This window comes from Sinocyclocheilus rhinocerous, unplaced genomic scaffold, assembly GCF_001515625.1.
Source record: "Sinocyclocheilus rhinocerous isolate Xijiao unplaced genomic scaffold, SAMN03320098_v1.1 scaffold1004, whole genome shotgun sequence".
NCBI classification, from domain to species: domain Eukaryota; kingdom Metazoa; phylum Chordata; class Actinopteri; order Cypriniformes; family Cyprinidae; genus Sinocyclocheilus; species Sinocyclocheilus rhinocerous.
The window spans coordinates 1788885-1807558 of NW_015627248.1; the positions used below are offsets into that span (position 1 = coordinate 1788885).

The 18674-nt window shown below is 38.6% G+C and overlaps 1 protein-coding gene across 2 annotated transcripts; it reads left to right on the plus strand.

Moving 5' to 3' along the window:
• Window positions 1-3354: 3354 nt before the first annotated feature.
• Window positions 3355-9987, plus strand: LOC107725646 (dapper homolog 1-like). 2 transcript variants are annotated; one of them, XM_016535002.1, is made up of 5 exons: window positions 3355-3638; window positions 3818-4091; window positions 5879-6008; window positions 6837-6992; window positions 7553-9987. In XM_016535002.1, exons 2-5 carry the CDS (start codon window positions 3834-3836, stop codon window positions 9418-9420), a joined length of 2412 nt encoding a protein of 803 aa, XP_016390488.1. In that variant the 5' UTR covers window positions 3355-3638; window positions 3818-3833; the 3' UTR covers window positions 9421-9987. The 2 variants fall into 2 exon arrangements, with proteins under 2 accessions (XP_016390488.1, XP_016390480.1); XM_016534994.1 differs by having other exon boundaries at window positions 3355-4091.
• The last annotated feature ends 8687 nt before the right edge of the window (window positions 9988-18674 follow it).

Sequence of the window (18674 nt, forward strand, 5' to 3'; positions counted from 1 at the left end):
TTTGCTTAGTTTTATGATCACAGCTCTGTAGTTTTTATTGTGGGAGGCAAAACATATAATGTCATGCAATACAATGATGATTAAGAGATGTATGAATAAACATTCATCAAAAGCCTGATGAGTCACATTTTAACATGATATTACTGAAAATGATATATGTATAATGGATAAGTAAACCAAAGTTGTTTTATTCCAGTAAGTATTCATCTTGAAATATTACTAGCATTCATAAAAATCAGTAAAAAATTTCACAGCAAAAAAAAAAAAAACGTGCGTCTGAAGAGACACATTTTTAGAATTATACTAAAGAGGACTTTTACTTGCTAAAAAGTATAAACTATCAATAAAATGACAGAAGGCATGGAAAAAATAGTGTACAACAGGTTTTTCAGCAAAGTTTTGATCATGTTAATAATTTAGAAACCTTAGAAATTTGTGAGTTTCTTTCTTCTAAAAGAAGATATTATGTTATAATCAAACAGTTGACAGAAGTCATTGACTTCCATTGTATGGAAAAATATATATAATGGAAGTCAAAGGCTATACCATCAACTATTTGATTACCAACATTCTTCAAAATTCTTTTGTGTTCAACAGAAGAAAGAAACTCATACAGGTTTGGAACAAGTGAAAGGTTAGGAAATAATGACAGAATTTTCATCTTTGGCCTTTAAAATCTATGCCTTTAAAATAAGCATTTTTTTAGAAGTGTAACCACAAGACTTAAACCTAAATGTTTACATAAAACCAGTATGATAAAATCACACAAACTGAGGGACGAGTCAAAAAATATTTTCTGTGGTATTCCACATCATCTCAGGCATGCTGCCGATTGCCACAGACAATAATTTTGTCATTGTCAAAAGCGCTTGTTTTGAACAAAGACATATGGAATTAATTCACAAGAATTTCTTCTAACCCTCAAATGCTGTCTTTTTATCCTTTGTAGTATTAGGAAAGCTCAAGGATTTGGTGAACAAAGATCTGGCCTTCAGTTTTGTCTCGACGGTATTGATGAGTGCATGTGAAGTTTCTCACAGCGTGTGGTGAACAGACAAGCTCTTCCTTTCAAATTACAATCACAGACTCAACACTGACACCTGCATGAACCGCCCAGCATCCGTTTGACGTCAAAGCTTCATCAGGCTTCTAGATGGAACATTTTCCACGTTTTGTTTCCACCACTGCAGGAATACTAAAACAAACACCTTCTTTAGGTGTAAATTCAAAGTAATAACATCTATATGACTGATGAGTTGTATAAAAGCGCTCTGTGTCCAGCATGATATAAGATATAGGTGAGGGGTGACGATTGCTATCATGCTCATAAATCCTCGCGGCACATTTGCTCAATTTGTCCCCACAGTTGGGCATCTGTAGAGCAGTAGGCTTTGATGTATTTAGATGTATTAATTTATTCCCCATGTTCCTGCCAGTCCTACATAATGGGGTCCTGTTCTCGTTTAATGGGCCTTACAAAATTCATAAAGTAATTACTGTGAGTGATTGGATTAGGTAAAAACACAAATGTGACTTTGTACTAGCAAAAGCTATAGTCTAAGGGAAATTGTCTGGCTTTTTTTGGGTCAGATTTATGGGAAATGATTTACATAAAATAATCAAGGGTTGGCTACAAAAAACTGTTCCTTTTTTTAATAGAGACAAATGCACACGTCTCACTTCATCGGTTTTGTATCATATTTGAAACAGTGGGAAAAATGGCAATGAAAGGAAGGATTTATTCTGTTTGTCTGAGAGATTTGATTCTGGTGGCACAAAGACTACAGCCTTTGATCCAAGTATGTATGTCCCAGGTCACTTCCTGTCCCGCAGTCGTAGCCTGAGACTTTGTCGAATTATTGAGATTTTTGCCCTTAAGCCACTCTTTCTTTCCACATCAGTGACCGTGTGTGTATATCTGTGTGCTTGTGTAACCGTTCGGCCAGGGCTAATGTTTCAGAGGGTCACCAGCTGTGTTTCAAACATCTGTTCCTCATAAAAGCAGCCATGGATCCCATTTCCTCAATCCCTGTCGTGTTTAGAAAGAGAGATTAAGCTTTGTGCCGTCTACTGAGGGTCTCCTTCTCTCTTTGACTCATCTTCACCGCCTGCTTAGCTGCAAATCAAACTGTCTGAGCCATTGGCTGACGTTGATGGACAGGGCTTTGAGAGGTGCAGTGTTTTTCATTAGACACGCAACTGCAAACCCCCTTCCGTGGAAAGAGTCTATCTGCCAGAGCTGTGAGCGCAACTAATTTATTCTGATAAATATACACAATGTCTCTTCCACGTGTTTGAATCCAAAATATAAATTAGCTTCAAATCTGCCAGAACAATTACGTTCTTGATATGTCAATTCTTGATCCATTTCACAGATGCATTTTCTAACAAATCTGTCTGTTTTGAGTTCTCCACGGTTCTGAATAATGAGCTAGTTGAGAAATGAGATTTCAGCCTCTTATAGAAGCAGCTGTGGAGTCTATTACCATAAATAATGTTTAAACATATGTTTTACAGATCTGTGTTTTAGAAAACCCCTAGATCATTCTTTATTTGAGTCAGTGTATAGTCTCCTACATCTTGGTGAAATGTCAGTCTTTTACTTATATGCATAAATGCATCTAGAAAATATAGATTTGTCTATAAAGTTAACTATTGGACTAACTGAAAAATTAAATGAAAAAATTATAAATATAAATAAATTAGAAATATATATTTTGTTAGTAATAGTCCATGAAGTGCACTATTGCAAAGTTTTTGTTTTAACAACAGTAGAGGGCAGTCATCCACTTGAGTGCCTTTAAATACACCTTAAAAAAATCTTAATTATCATCTTAATTATTCAAAATGCATGTCATTATCTGTATTGCAAGTTATTAAACATTTTATTAGGTTATGATATCTGCATTATGCACCGTGTCCTTGAATATTGTATATTTTCCTGTTCTTTTAGACATGATACCAACCAAGGTAATACCATATTTTTTAGAAACTATGTAAATATCATGGTTTATATGAATATGGTAATCATAAAGCACCTGATATCATCACCTTACTATTGTACCACCATAATACAGTTTGATAAACTGGTAAAAAAATATATTACATTTATTTTCAGACAAAAAATAAAAGTACTTACTTGTAAATCTTGCCATTTTAGGTTTAGGGTGCTGTAAGCTTGTATTTACATGCATATATTAATTTTTCATGTACTACAAAATGTGCTCCTGACCTGTTTTTGTTTAGTAGGATAGTTAAACAATCGAAAAGTAATAAACTTTATATGATTGTGCGTGTAGTTCGGTGTGCATGTAATATAGATGATCTAATGCAGGTCTTAGGCTAATGTTGTTTTATACATCATGCATGAAAATGGACACTTCTATACTTGGACAGTAGAGCAGGGAGTGAACAGGGCGGGCGTTAGGACCCCGCCGCATCCTCAGCAGCAGGGTTTCCTCCGTATGTGTGTGTGAGTGATTGAGCTCCTCACTGCAGAACACATTCAGATCCCTGTATCATCCGGGCGGCACTCATCAACGCCCTCTCTATCTCTCTGTCTGTGGATTTGGACTTTTTATGCTGAGCTTCAGCAAGGGCAACAGGCGTTTAAATGCCATATATCTATAGCATAAAAAGTTTTTTTAATTTTTTAATTTTTTCTCTGAATTGTTGGATTCTTTTTGGGTTTTGATGATCACTTTCAAAACATGTCATAAGTGTTTTTCAGATGCAATTTGTTCATAAGAAGAATCTCCATAGCGTTATTGTCGCTGGATATGTAAATGAATGAATTGTCAGAGATGCTGGTGTCCAGGGATTATTGCGCGCTCATGATGCGGGATCGGAAGGAATGCGACGCGCGCGCTGAAGTGGAGCGGGTTCGAACCCGGGAGCGTCTGGACGCGACTGTAGCGGGTCTGACCGAGCTGGAGTATCTGAGACAGAGACAGGAACTGCTGGTCAGGAGTGTGTTGAACTGTCAGGAGCTCGCGGGAGAGGACAAACCCTGCCTTACCGTGGAGGACAGCTATCTGAACACTGAAGAGAAACTTCTGGAGGAGAATATTTTATTGCTTAGAAAACAATTGGTGAGTAACAGAAACTTTTTTATATTATTGTTGAAGCAGTTTATATGTAGTGCAACCTTTCTCTTGCCTGTATTTCTGAAGGGGGAAAAAACACTTTTTATTTTTTTATTTTAGTAATGGTAATGAAATATCTCTTACAAAAATACTATGGCAGTACCATAGTACAGTGACAATATCTGATGGTAGTACTATGTACTTTTATATATATACAATACAAAATTGCATGTACCATTGTGCTTGCATGGCACTCCAAGTTTCTTATCATTCCAAGTGATGATAACCCCACAGTACTATGATATGTATGAAAGAGGCATAGTATAACCATGGTATCACCACTGTACATTTTTGCAAGGGAGGTCTCATAACTAAACTGAGAGTAAAAGTAAGAATTTGTATGATTTTGAATGCATTTTATATTTTGACTTTGATGCATTGAGAACTTTCATATTTTTAAATTGGCATTTTAAAAAAAGACTTCTTTTCACATTTAGTTGTATTGAATTAAATTAAAATCTTTTAAACATCAAATTAAAATCTAAAATCAAATTAAAACTTCCTGGAACTTCCTTGAGTTTCTAATGCAAATCTACGAGGGTGTCCGACCAGCCTGAATGAGATTAGTTGATGGGTTTCAATGGAAATGAACTTTTTACAAGCCCAGCTCAAGCCCCCCTGCTGTCTTTAGAGGATGACCAAGATTACATTTAACAGTTGGGCCAAAGACACCTGGTTCCACTTGAGGTATGTGCAAACATTTCCATTAGTGTAACCCTATGGGTCCATGCTTTGTGGTTAATGTATTGTATACAGAAAAGAATGACAAGGTTTGGATTTGTTTTCTGGCTTTGCTAAAGCCTCAGACATGTACACAAGTGGCTTGAGTCTTCCCCATAATTACACTTGTTTATCTTGAGGTCAGTTTGTTTGCTTGCCTCACACCCAGAACTGCATTAAAGTTAATGGTAATTTGTAGATCATATAATGCCTAATGTCCTTATGATTTCCCAGTAACAAACAACCAATCCTCTGTGGTCTTTGACTAAGTTAAATGAATCAAGTATAAACCAGAAATGTAGACACCGTTGTCCCAAACCCAGGCCATCAACAGTGGTCTGGGGTTAATTTGATGCTGTTTCAAAATAACCGTCGGTGTGCTCTGCAAATGGCACTTTGTGTAAAAATGGTCTGCACAGCCCAGCATGCTGAGAGCTCAGGTCCCATAAATCACTCGCAGCCCGCTTGTCAGGACCAGGCTTTTTTACAGCCTCGGTCTGCAGCGAAGGAAACGCCATTCCACTGCTCCATATAGCCTGGAATCTGCTCTGCATTACTTCCCCTGTCAGCAAACAGCAGTTAAAATTTGCAGCAGATAACATGCCTCTGATTATAGGTCATTTGAAGTAATGTCCGTCTGCTTTGAAGGGGCCACATTTTCCTCAGTCTGTCGTTTCACCACGCTTAATTTGGAATGCAGCACATGATACGAGTGTTGTCAGATGCATCCAATTGCTCTCAAGCAGTGTGTCAAAGTCGAATGGTTATTCCCATACGAGGTGTGACTCTAATTTAGTTCATTACATCTGTCTGATCGGTGCCGTGAAGCCACCGGCATTGAGAAATGCATTGTGAAATGCAATTGTTTCCAGATGGTTGTTAGGGCTGCAGGGCAAAATCTTCTAAATGAATCTTAGCAATCACGAGTCTTAGCAATCATGAGGCTGCTAAACTACTAGACATTCATGAAACCTTGTATTAACCTCTTTTCAAAATGTATTGTTTCTTTATAGAACTGCCTTAGGAGGCGTGATGCAGGTTTGATCAACCAGCTCCAGGAATTAGACAAACAGATCAGCGACCTGCGGTTGGACACGGAGACTTCGCATGAACATGTGGAAACGGACAGCCGGCCAAGTTCAGGTTAGTGTCTGTTGTGAAGCCGTAACACTTTGAGAGGAGACTGAATTCTGTGCACTGCATGTTTGATCATCAAAACACTGAAACAAAAGCACCAAAAAACATTTTTAATGATTGTTAATCTTCTACAATCACCAGAGGGAGGTAATCAGACATCCTGTTCAAATTTTATCACTTTGCATAAGACTACTTTATGTGCTTTGGGCCTGTAGTAGCTTGTGTACCTGCAAGCCCTAATGTCTGTTGGAGACTGCTTAACTGTTTTGCTTAAGCACTAATTTGGTAATACGAACAATCTGCACCCTGTGCTAGAGGCCTGCTACAGTTACATTGGTTTACATTCCAAATACGAGAGGTCATTTTAGTGCTGGGACTGACTGCACTTTTGTTGGAGGAAGGTTATATAAAGTGGAGATTGATTACACATGTGTATGCTCTTCTCTGAAAGTCTCGATTGTTGAAATGGCCTTATAACTGCTTCTAATGTTAAGGAGTTCTTCAGTCCATGAGTTGGTATTATTTTCTTTACAGCCCAAAGGCGGTCTTTTGTTTTATGAGTACAGCTATTTTGGTGTTGTTTGTAGTAGTTGTAATGGTTTTATTCCTTACTTCACCATTTTAATGCTAATATCAATTGTGATGTATGGAGATCTGGTTCCTAGCTCTATTTCCTCTTGCAAATGGATACCTTCCTGGTAGCTATGTTATTCAAATTGTAATTGGAAGTAGGTTCCAGAAGAGAGCTCAATGGAAAAGCACAGTCTTTGCATTGTCACCTCATTCCTGAAGATGTAAAATTTATGTGTTAATCTCTCGCCTTCTCTCTCCCAGGCTTTTACGACCTAAGCGACGGTGCTTCAGGATCCCTCTCCAATTCCTCCAACTCTGTCTTCAGCGAGTGTTTGTCCAGTTGTCGTTCCACCACCTGCCTGTGCACCCCCCTCGACACCTCGCTCTGTGTCTCCGAGGGAAGGCTTAAGCCTGCAGGTGAGAGTCTTCTTGTGACGGTGTGAGGTTTCTGGGTCATTCAGACTGGTCTTTCCCATCAGCACTGTTCCATGTAGTCTCGAAATGCTGTTCCCTTCTTTAGCTTTGTTAACCAAATGCAGAACTATTTACTTAATGGCGATTTCTTCCTCTGGCTTACAAGCTGGTATCACAAAGAAAGGCTGCTTTGTTTGTATGTTTCTAGTTTCTTCAAATGACATCCGTTTTTGTGTTGCATTACTGTTAGCAGAAAGCATTCTGTAATCACTTAAGCTTGACTGTGCAAATAGAGGTGAAACTAGAGAAGTTTGGTACCAGACAGAGATAGAAACAGTTTCACAGCCCTGCTGATGGCTCTCCCAGCCACACCTATAAGCTAGGAACAAAAGGCTCATTAGCACATGAAAACCAATCAACCACCCACCCAGCTAAGCACTAGAACTCTAGGAATCAGAAATCATCTGCTCTCACAGGCCATGGCATCATGAAATTAGCTGTTTTAGTAATCTGACATTGCCTTTTCTTGCAGTATTAACTGTTGTGTCCTCTGGGATTTACAGATGAGCTGGTCATTTGTGCCGAGTGTGATTGCCATTGCGAAGACTCGAGTTCTGGAACAGTCCGCAGGTCTCTTTCTGCATCCTACTCCCCTTCCCCGGATGGCTCCTGCGATGGCCTGTCCAAGTTCCACTGTGACCTCATTGCCAAAAACGGTAATGATGTTTACCGGTACCCCAGCCCTCTCCATGCGGTGGCAGTCCAGAGCCCCATCTTCTTTCAATCCATGACTAGTCACCTAAAGGACGATTGTAACTTCTCCAAGCCTGGTGAAACATCGAGTAATGAACAGAAACCTGAGCAGGTCGTGGGCACTCAGAATTCTTCCTGGCATGCCACTCAAACACTCCCAAACAAAAAACTGGATAGTTATATCTTTGGGCTACTTCAGAGGAGGGCACAGCCCTTGAGGACCAACAAACCCAGAACAAGCATCAACACTGACCCCTCCAAGAGCATTTTAAGGCAGGCTAGTCTTTGCTCACGGGCCCCTGCTGCTGTCCAGGTCCAACAATGGACCTCTGACCTCAAGCCTAACTGGCAGATGTGTTTACAAGATTCATCAGCAGCTAGCACTGAGCCAAGCACAGCTTCGCCCCAAAGACAGTGGTCTGCTGAGTCCAAGGGAGGTACCCTACAAAATGGAGCATACTTTTCTCCAAGTCAGCCACAGAACGGTTACACTACCACCAATGATAATAACACTAGTTGCCTCTTGAAGAAGAAAGTTTCTAGAGCCACTAAAGGCCAGCCGTTAAGTGTTGCATTGGAGGACTGCCAGGATTTAGGCAGCCCAAATGCAGTTTCCTCTCCCAAATGCGGCAAGCATTCTTATTACACTGTGGAGGACAATATATCTGGACAGGCAATGAAAGCAAGTCCTCTTAAGAGGAGTCCTAACGCTCAGGCTCCAGCCAGTTGTAGTAAAGATGCCGAACAGCTGGCTCCAGAGTTGCTCAGCCTCGGTTCTTCTTCGCAAAGTCAAGATGAGGGAGGTCAATTGGTCAGTGCCCAGTACATTCCTGCTCAGAAACAAAATGTAAATCTGCGCAAGGGTGGCACCAAGAACATCAAGATTGTCAAAGTGAAAAATTCCACCAGTGCAAAAAGTAGACCTCACATTTCCGAGCATGTTTCAGAGACTGACAAGCATCGGACAGGATCTAGGCGGTGTAGACAAGTGGATGACATCCACCACTTGCACAAATCCTCCAAGAAGGCCTCCACAAAAGCCAAGAGAATTCCTGCCTCCATCCCTGAAGGACGAATCTTGGAGAAGCACACCAGTTCCACAGGGGGTCGATCTTCTGCCCAGAGACACCACGGACATCACCGACATCATGATGCAGTGTTGGCCAAACCCAAGTACAAGCGTAACGACTACCACCGGCGGCCAAGGGGTCTCCACGAGATCCCATACGAGGAGGCTTTCAAGAGGGCTCACCGCAGGCAGAAACGAGAAATGCTGGGCCACATGTCAGCCATGTACTTGCCATCTAACGCACACTACACCAGCCCCTATGCCTACATAGGCAGCGACTCTGAATATTCGGCAGAGTGCGCCTCTCTCTTCCATTCCACCATTCTGGACACAAGCGAGGATGAGCGCAGTAACTATACCACCAACTGTTTTGGGGACAGCGAGTCGAGTGCTAGCGAGGCGGACTATGTAGCTGAGAGCAGCACTAGCAGTGACTCTGAGGGGAGTGCGGGGGTAAATTGGCCCCAATTCAACCAGGCAGGGACAGGATCCCACGGAATGACGTCAGCACAGGCAAAGGCATTTGTTAAAATCAAGGCTTCCCACAACTTGAAGAAGAAGATCTTACGTTTCCGATCAGGCTCATTAAAACTCATGACCACAGTGTGAGAGACTTGATGAACCCTGAGATCAGTTAGAATGCAGCCAATCAAATTGGCTTCTTTCCCTTATCAAACAATCAAGTGCCTAGGCAGAAATCAGCTGCAAGGCCTAAAACTGCCTGTCGGTCAGCTGGGAACTCAACTTCTGTCCAGCACAACGCCTTCCCCTGCACTTTTTACCCCATTGTCTGTTGCCTTTTTTTTCTTTTTGTTTTGTATTTATTATAAATTGAGCTTTTGCTGTGATGTGTTTACATAGCAAGTACTATGTAAATGCATTGTTCATACATGGTTTACTTTTTTTAAAGATATTTATAACTTAATATATTTGGTTAGCCATACATGGAAATGGAATAGAAAGTATGACTGAGCTAAAGCAGTGTATTACTGACAGAAATGTTCAGTGCTACCAAGACTAGTTCACCTGCTGATTGTTAAGGGCTTTTGTTAAATGCACATTAAATATGCATGAGCAACAGCTTCACCATTTACCTTATTAGCTGTAAATTACCCTTCTGTAAAAAAAAATGCTAATGTAATGTTGATTTCTTGTGTCTTTTTATTCTTTATTAAATCCCAGTTAAAATCATTCAGTCTCTTTGTTTATTTGATGATAGTGGCTGGTTTTCTATGTACTTTTGAGCACAAGAAACCATGTTAAATTAGCATCATATGCACCAAACAACCCTAAATTTGCACTTCTGTTTATTTTTATGGCCTAAGATTTGAATCTTCTGATGTCAAGGGCATGTTAAACCACCCCAAACCCCTTTCTAGAGCCGATAGTGGTTAAATTTGCCATCTACTTTTAGTCTCTGCATGCCTTTAGCAAACAAACAATTAAAGTTCTTCCTCCATGCCATCTGGGTAACATTGTTCAAGGGCAGCAAACTCACGTCAGTGTCAGCAGTGCTGTAGGTCTCCTCTGGCACTGAAGAACATAATGAAAACATGAGGATCAGATGCTGCATTTATTTTTGATTTAAATGCATCTTTGCAATTGACATCTCTGCTGTTGATGATCTGGAGAGAAAAATATCAGCAAATGATACTTAAAGCTGAATATTTAGTGCAAGACAATAGTGCAAACAAGTAAACCTGTTAAACTCAAGACTGCTGTCCTTAAATGAGTATCTGGCCTTTCATTTTTGGCTTGTGTCTCTCACAGTCGCATTGGAGAGATTTCCCCTTCTGTTTCCAGAATCTAGCAGAGATGGCCTCCTGGAATAGGTCTGGCTTTTTAAAGCACAGTACGTCTGTTTAGATTACCGCAGCTGTGTGAAAACCAGAGTGTGTTCTCCTCTTTCTGGCATTTAGGAGCACATGGCTTTTCCTGCCTGGTTACAAGATGTTTCTTTATCCATGCTGAGACCACCAAATCTCGTAATCGGAGTCAGTTAAATTTTAGTTTATTTAGCACGCATGATAACCATAGATATCCAACATCAAGGACAAAAGGATTAGAGTATAGGAAATTCATTAAGATGGTGTCAGATTTCACGAACATCCATGTGCATCCATATTGTTGTTACTAAATATTTTGAATTGCAGATAATTATTGCCCTTAAAGTTTAAAAAAAAAATGGAATTGAAGATGATTACCACAAGCAAAAACAAAAAAGCATAGTGTAATCTGCAGAATGTTTCCGTAGTTCTTTCTAAGAAGTTCACAGGGAATTTAGATGTCAGCATTTTTGAGGTTTTGACTGTAACTGTGTTTTCCATTGTGTTTCTGTGAAAGTACAAGCAAATGAAGACCAAGATATTTAGATCTGGTGGGTATTATTCATAATTAACCATGGTTACCTTGGTTTTTGGACATGTACAATGATACTGAAATTAATGTACCATGTATTTACATGAATTTTAGTGTCAATGTAGTATTATCATTTGTGTTTTTTTTTGGGACATACTCTTGCAATACCATATTTTTGGTTCTGTACCATGGTAGTACCATTGCATTCTTTAAAGTAAATACCATTGTATATGAATATCATGGCAGTGCTATCTGACTCTGGTATCACTGTAGTGCTTTTCTTTGAAGGTTAAATGTTAGTTGAGCGATCAAACATGATTTTTGTACTATTTTTAGTGATTAGTGTTTGATACTATCTATGTAATGAATTAACACTTCAAAGAAGGCCAATTGAAGCTGAGATTTAGAAGTGACCTTGTTTTTGTACCCTGATGAATCCATACTATCGCTGTAGCTTACATTTGTGCAGAGGGCAGTTGTGGTCACTCTGGCGCCCAAGGTCAGTTGGGCCCAGTGGAGCAGGCGGGTTGGGGCCCGAGACAGTGGGCTATGAGAAGCATGCAGTCAGTGTTGATTTAGCCTTGCTTCTGAGTTACTCTCCAGGGCTCTCTCAGGCCTGTCAGAGATCACGCACAGATCAATCTTCTTTTGAAACCAGCTCATCCAGCCAGGTCAGCGAGAGGCCAAGTTGGTAAACTTAATACATGAACAACTGGTGGATAACCCACGCAAAACAATCTCCCCACCAGAAACCAGGGCGCTCTCTTCTCGTACTCATTGTCAGGAGAGAATTTCTCAGAAGTATCTTGATTTCAGCCAGTGAAGGTGATCAGATGGCTTTAGGGCTTTTAGTGTTGTGGTACGTCATATGCGCTGCAGGCTGTCTGCTTCATGCAACCAGTAACTAGATCGTCCCCTCTCTTAAGCCTCTGGCTTTAGTTTTATTGGTTGTGTTCGCTATTGATTGAAGAGAGCTTTAGAGATTTCCACCAGCATCACTGGGTTAGCGAAACCAGAGATTAACAACTGGAATAGCTGATGATATTTTAATATTGTTTACCTTTATTGTGATGCTCAGCTAATCATGAACTTTAATGCTAGAAATGAACCCTTCCCTAAGTCCCGCCCACCTTGATTACTGTATTTCTTTTATATTTCTTCTCGATGAAGATAAAAAATTAATAATTAAATAAAAAATGATATATACATAAAATATGTATAGGTTTATTTATATATTTGTTTATTTTTGAAGATTTAGAAATGGGGGGAAAATGCTTTTTCTTTCTGGATAGCTTGTGTGACTTGCAAAAATGTTTTTGGTCAATCGGTTAACCATAGTTTGGTTAACCACGGTTTTGGTTAATTTCCATATAAAAGTGTTTAAAACCATTCAAACACAGAGATATTTGTGGCTACTTGTATTATAAGCTTGTCTGAGAAAATAATGGATGGCAACAGTTGTAAATGTTGAAATGCTTTAAGGCGGGGCTTAGCAAAGGGTCAACTTGAATGATCAAAATCGGAGCCTTTTTCAACGTGTCAGTTTATTCTTAATGAACTAAATAATCACATACAAATGCCGACATTTGGGGTCAAATCCTGATTAAGATTAACTAACACGTTCTCTACACTTAAAATGACTTTGCAGCACTGTCAATAATATTAAAATGAAGAGAGTTGGTTCTTCATGTCATCAGTTTCACAATCAGCTTATTATTATAATGTTCCATTGGGATCCATAGGGATGTTAGCGATCGTTTGACAGACAGGACAGTAACATGGAACTGCTTAACATTGATTTACACTTGGCCTGAAATATTGATCTCGGTCTGTTTCCGATTTGCTGCGGCACATGAAAGGCATCGTTTTTCTTTCTCTTCCAAATGTTTGGCCTCATCTGAACTTCTGACTCTGGAGTTAATGAAGACAAAACAAATAGCCGCTTTCTAGTTTCCATCATGATGGCGGTTCAACAGGCACTAATACCCAAACACTGTCACATTAAGCTGAATAATGCATTAGCAACAATGCAGCGTCCCACCCACTTGCCCTTTCCCTTGCCCCTTCTCAAGGATACACTGAGACCCCGTTAGAGTTTCCATAGGTCCATAGATCTACAATTTCAACTGCATTCAGTCAGCGTTTGCATTGGCATAAAGAGGCCCAATAGCGAGCATCTTGAGGCTTGTTTGCTCCTTGAACTTCTTGATTTCCACCGACGGATCTCCTTGAGTTTCTCTGTAATTACAGCTCTCTGTTTGTTCAACATCTCTTAAGTGGTGCGTTCAGCACGCTCAAGACACTTTATTTATGAGACTTCTGACTTCCCTTTCCCTGCAGCAGCCTGTCCTCCTCCACTGATCTTCAAACAGCCACCAAGAGTCATAAAGTTAAATGGGAGGAAATGGATGACAGATATTGAGATACTGAATGTGTAAATCAAAAGGGACCAGACCCAGACAGACCACAACATCTCCGCCTGTGTCCTAACCCCTCCGCTCTTTGTACAATCAGATCTGGATGTGGATAAAAGACTTTAGGATGATGCAACATGTCCCGTCTGGGTTGTTAAAAGAAGATCTGGACAATCCATCAAAGCTTGAAAGCTTTCCAGTCTTCACTGGCTAAAAGCGTACATGTTCAGAGAGCGTATCTGACCCAGGATGTGTAACCCTGGCCCTGTTTTCACCTATTATTAATGTGCATCTCAAATGTGTCTCCTGTGACCACTTGTGATCTCGTTTTGTCCAGGACAGAGTCTCAGATTTCATGACAACATGCATCACATACTACTGCATATTGATAAAGCCCAAAACATTTTTAAAGAAAATAATTCTCACTTCAAAAATGATTTATTTGTTATATTGATCATGTTAAATGATATATATTAAATTATGTTGTCGAGCTCTCATATTAACTAGACTTTTATTATTCATATTGATATCTGGCATACTGAAGAAGATCTATGATGTCTTGGCACAAATGAGCCTTTACAAATTTTATAAGTTAAATAAGTTATTTTTAACCTGCATTTTACATATTTTGACATATTCAAATTTTGTATTGCACACACACATCCATATAATCCATATATGGATTAAAATGGATTATATTATTTATTTATTATTTACATATATTTATGCGTTTATACCATGTATGATACAATTGATATTTATATTGATTTATGTCAATATATAAATTTACTATATTACAATATTTCTTGTACTCTTTTCACCTTGATGTTATTTTAACATTTCAAATTTATTTTTAAATTATGTTATGACATTTTTATGTCTGCTTTATTTGTATACATGTCTATTTCTAATGTCTATACACATATATAATGTATGTATGATGTTTGTAAAATGTATTATTTTTATATTTATGCTATAATTAATTTAGATAATTGAATTTATATAGTTTATAAAATTTTTAAAAAAAATTAATAATTGTATTTATTACCTTACATATTTTTTAAACAGGACTTCATTTTACTCTTGGCTTCTTGACATTTAAAGTTATTTTTAAATTCGTTCATATTTTTAAATATTTTATATTTTTATGTCTGCTTTCTTTTAATTTTTTTTACATTAATTAATTTATTTTTTACAATGTATGACTTTTTATGTCTAATGTCTATTTATTGTGTATGTCTATATGGCATATGTCTATGTATTTATTATGCCATTGTCAACAACAAATTCCCATTCTATGGAAACATGAATGAATAATAAAGTATTAGTATCAGAGCCATTCATAGCCAGCAAAGGTGAATATTATATCTGTTTATATTAGCATTCACACTACAAATATGATATGTGTTTCTGACTACTCCACAGTATGATTGTAATGATTAAAACAGAAGTTAACAGGGACTCTGACAGCAGAAAGCAGTGACATTATTATTATTATTATTATTATCATTCTGCGTCGACGCCACACGTCTTGGGAACCAGTAGAAATCGCTGTTTACCAGCAGTGCCCCAATCCGACAGGCCATAAGTCACCCACAAACAGATAAATGCATCTCTATTTAAATGAGCTCCTTGGTTGACCTCTAAGAAAGCGCTGCAGGGTTTCGGTGGGAGAGATGCGTGTGTAATGGACGAGAGCCAAGCAGGTGATTATTGTGAATCACATTGTCTCCTTAATAGACCTTTTTTCCCCCTCTTAGTTTCTCCCCGGTGTGTCATCAGAGCTCGAGCCCTGCTGCGGCCAGCCGTTGAGGGAGGGGTCGTCTAAACCCAGAGGGGAGAAAGAGGGGCTTGTGGAGGTCACCGGAGCCTGTGGGGAGGGGAGGAGAGAGGGGTTGGTGGTCTCAACAGGACCCTACACTTCATTTACATGTAATCAGAGATGTTGAAAACAGGCTTGAGGGAGTCAAGGGACACTTTTGACCACAGCTATATTTGATGTTGGCTTTAAGGGGGGAGGGAGGGACCAGGGGACTTTGCTTTCAATGAGTTTCAAACACACTTAATTAGGTTTTTGCATAATGAAAGTTGCAGAATGGGGCTGTTGCTATCAGGCGAATGCAAACACTGGAGCTGCCGCTCATTATGTCAAAAATCCCAGCTATTTGTGTGATCGGTGTGCCGGCGGGAGGCAATTGCATTCGCATTCGCATGGAATAAAATTTAGGAGCACAACCGCAGAGTGATTCAAAAACAGGTTGCATAATCCTTCCCCTCTCTTTCTCTTCTCTAGGTTGCATAATTGTCTGAGGGTATACCTGGTTCGACTTGCCCTGAAGAATGACATTTATGGTACGAGCAGCCCTGCGGTTTTTAAAAGCATCGATGACTTTCTTGATAAGCCCAGAGAGAGTCATTAGGTTGTCAGACTGATCCATGACTTGCACTCAATGCTCAAAGAAAAGCCCTTTGCCATGCTTAATGAAAAGCTAATTATGACCACGTGAGCATACTAACCTTTTGTTCTATGGTTGCTAAGGCTATGTGATGTCACATCAGATATTCACAATAAATTCACAATGATTTTGTTAATGATATAAAAAATATAATATATTATCTATCTATCTATCTATCTCATTTTGTGAATATTTATATTATGAATGTGATTCAAATATATTTAAAAATATTTATAAATATTTACTCACTCAGCAGACTATGTATGTATAGTATATCTTGTATATACATCATTTTTCAATTTAGTCAATTAGCTGACTAATATATTTATTTTAATGAATGTATTTATAAGTATTTAGTCTCTTAGCAGACTATGTATTTATATGAGATTTTATATATAAATTATTTATTTTATTATATTTTCATATACTTATTTTATATACTTATTACTTATTTAATATACGTATTTTATATATTTATACTTTATTTTAATTGTTAAATTTTTTATATATTTATTTTTAATGATTTAGTGGTCTATAATTATGTATACTTTTATTTTTATATTTTTTATAGATTTTTACATTTGCATTTATACATTTAGCAGACCTTTTTTGGGGGGAGATATAATTTTAGTTACATTGTCCAGCCCCAAATTGTTACCTGGAAACTTCCATCATTCTTTTAACAAAGAAGTTTTACACTAGTTTGTGTCTTCATGCAAAGCAGCTCGGCCTGTATTTGTTTAATATGCTAATTTTAGTCAGGCAGTAAGCATTGATGATGTTTGTGGAGCATGAAATGTGTCTATGTTGTCTGGACAGTCAAACGGGGATAAACAAACAGAGTGCTGTTGTTTGAGAAGAACGTCTGATGGGCTTGTGCCACCTGTGCGTATAGACGGACTCAGTCAGGAACAGATTGAACCGACAGCACAATGATATAAAGTGGAATAAATCAACAATTAAGTTTAATCTGCTACTCTACAGCCTCCATTGTTGGTCATCTTAATATTTAGGAACTTCTGAATCTTGATACTTATCAGTTCAAATCTTTTGCCTCCAAAACACTGATGTGGGTTGTTGAGAATAATACATTTGTAGGAAATGGTCTGTGGACAAATATAATGTTCAAACGTACTGTACATGATCTAATGGTCTGACCAACTTCAGGTTTCCTGTACTCTGAAAGCCTACTAGCAAAACTAACAGCTGTAGGAAAGCATTTGCACTCTGTCATTCGATCTTGTTTTTAACACCATAATTTACCTAAAATACAGGCACTCACGTCACCCACAATGAGTCAACAGAGGGGACGGGGACATCCAAACGGCCATAAACCTGCCTGATAGAGTGGGAACGACTGTGGAGTCTGAGTGTTTTAACCTCTCTCTCTCTCGCTCTAAAACAATAACAGCATAACAGTCTTTTGATGGTGAGTTTGTGTCATTGAATGTTCCTCAGATTCTAGTAAAGTTGCTACACGGTTTCATTCTTTCTGTCTGTTTCTCTCTACATAAACACATGCACAGGGTCAGCTGAAGCTGATCTCCACTCCTCTCTTCTGTCCTTAGACATACCTTTCATTATAATGATGAGACAGCTATAATGACTAATGCTCTCTCTCTCTCTCTCTGTCTCTCTCTCTCTCTCTCTCTCTCTCTCTCTCTCTCTCTCTCTCTCTCTCTCTCTGTCTCTGTCTCTCTGTCCCTCTCTCTCTCTCTCTCCTCCAGAGCACTGAACAGAGGAAGTTGTGTCTACTGCCCTAATGAGAATTAATGACGGTTATTTCTTCCATATCAGCTGCATTTGGTTTGGCATGTAATTTTACTTTTAGAAAATAATCGCAAAGAAATTTCCTATTGATGCCGTTTTTACACAGAATGCAAGTCTATATCATTTACAGTTTGTGAAGATACCAAAGTCTTGTTCAATATAAACAATCAATTTTAAAGTCATATATGCTTTTACTTTATATCAGTTCTGTCGTTTGATTTCTTAGTTCTTCTTTTAGGAGAAAAATTTGACATAACATTGACACTTCAAGGAAACATGACTGAGCAAAAAGAGCAACAATACAATTCTACACTGGGTAAGAAACAGTTTAAATGTTGTTGATTTTATTTGTTTCTTTTGTCAGTTTGTCAACTTTGTTTTGGACTCATGAGCCTGATTGAACAATGATTCATGAGTCTCTTATACTTCAAATGTTAGTAGACACTGATGTGTCTTTCAGTTCATTAAAGGGGTGGTTGATTGCGATTTCACTTTTTTAACGTTAGTTAGTGTCTAATGTTGCTCTTTGAGCATAAACAATATCTGCAAAGTTACAAAGCTGAAAGTTCAATGCAAACGGAGATATCGTCTTTTAAAATTCTGGCAGTTTAATGCCTACAAAAACGGCTGGTAGGGACTACAACGAGTTACTTCCTGGGATTGTGATGTCACAAACCCTGATAAACCCCGCCTCCGGGAACACGCAATGAAGGGGGCAAGGCCATGTTGCTGCTTTAGAGAAGAGGAAGAGAAAACTAGAGGTGCACGTAAAAATCTATTCATATATGAATCGCGATTCTGTCTTCTAACGATTCTAATGGATTCACAAGTTTCAAAATCAATGTTCTAAAGCAGCGGTTCTTAA

What these genes read in the sequence shown, in the direction of transcription:
- LOC107725646 (XM_016534994.1), top strand. Translation starts at nt 3,786, where the DNA reads ATGAATGAATTGTCAGAGATGCTGGTGTCCAGGGATTATTGCGCGCTC. An exon ending in GGACAGCCGGCCAAGTTCAG is followed by an intron (nt 6,009 to 6,836) that starts GTTAGTGTCTGT and finishes TCTCTCTCCCAG; the next exon opens with GCTTTTACGACCTAAGCGAC. An exon ending in GGGAAGGCTTAAGCCTGCAG is followed by an intron (nt 6,993 to 7,552) that starts GTGAGAGTCTTC and finishes TGGGATTTACAG; the next exon opens with ATGAGCTGGTCATTTGTGCC.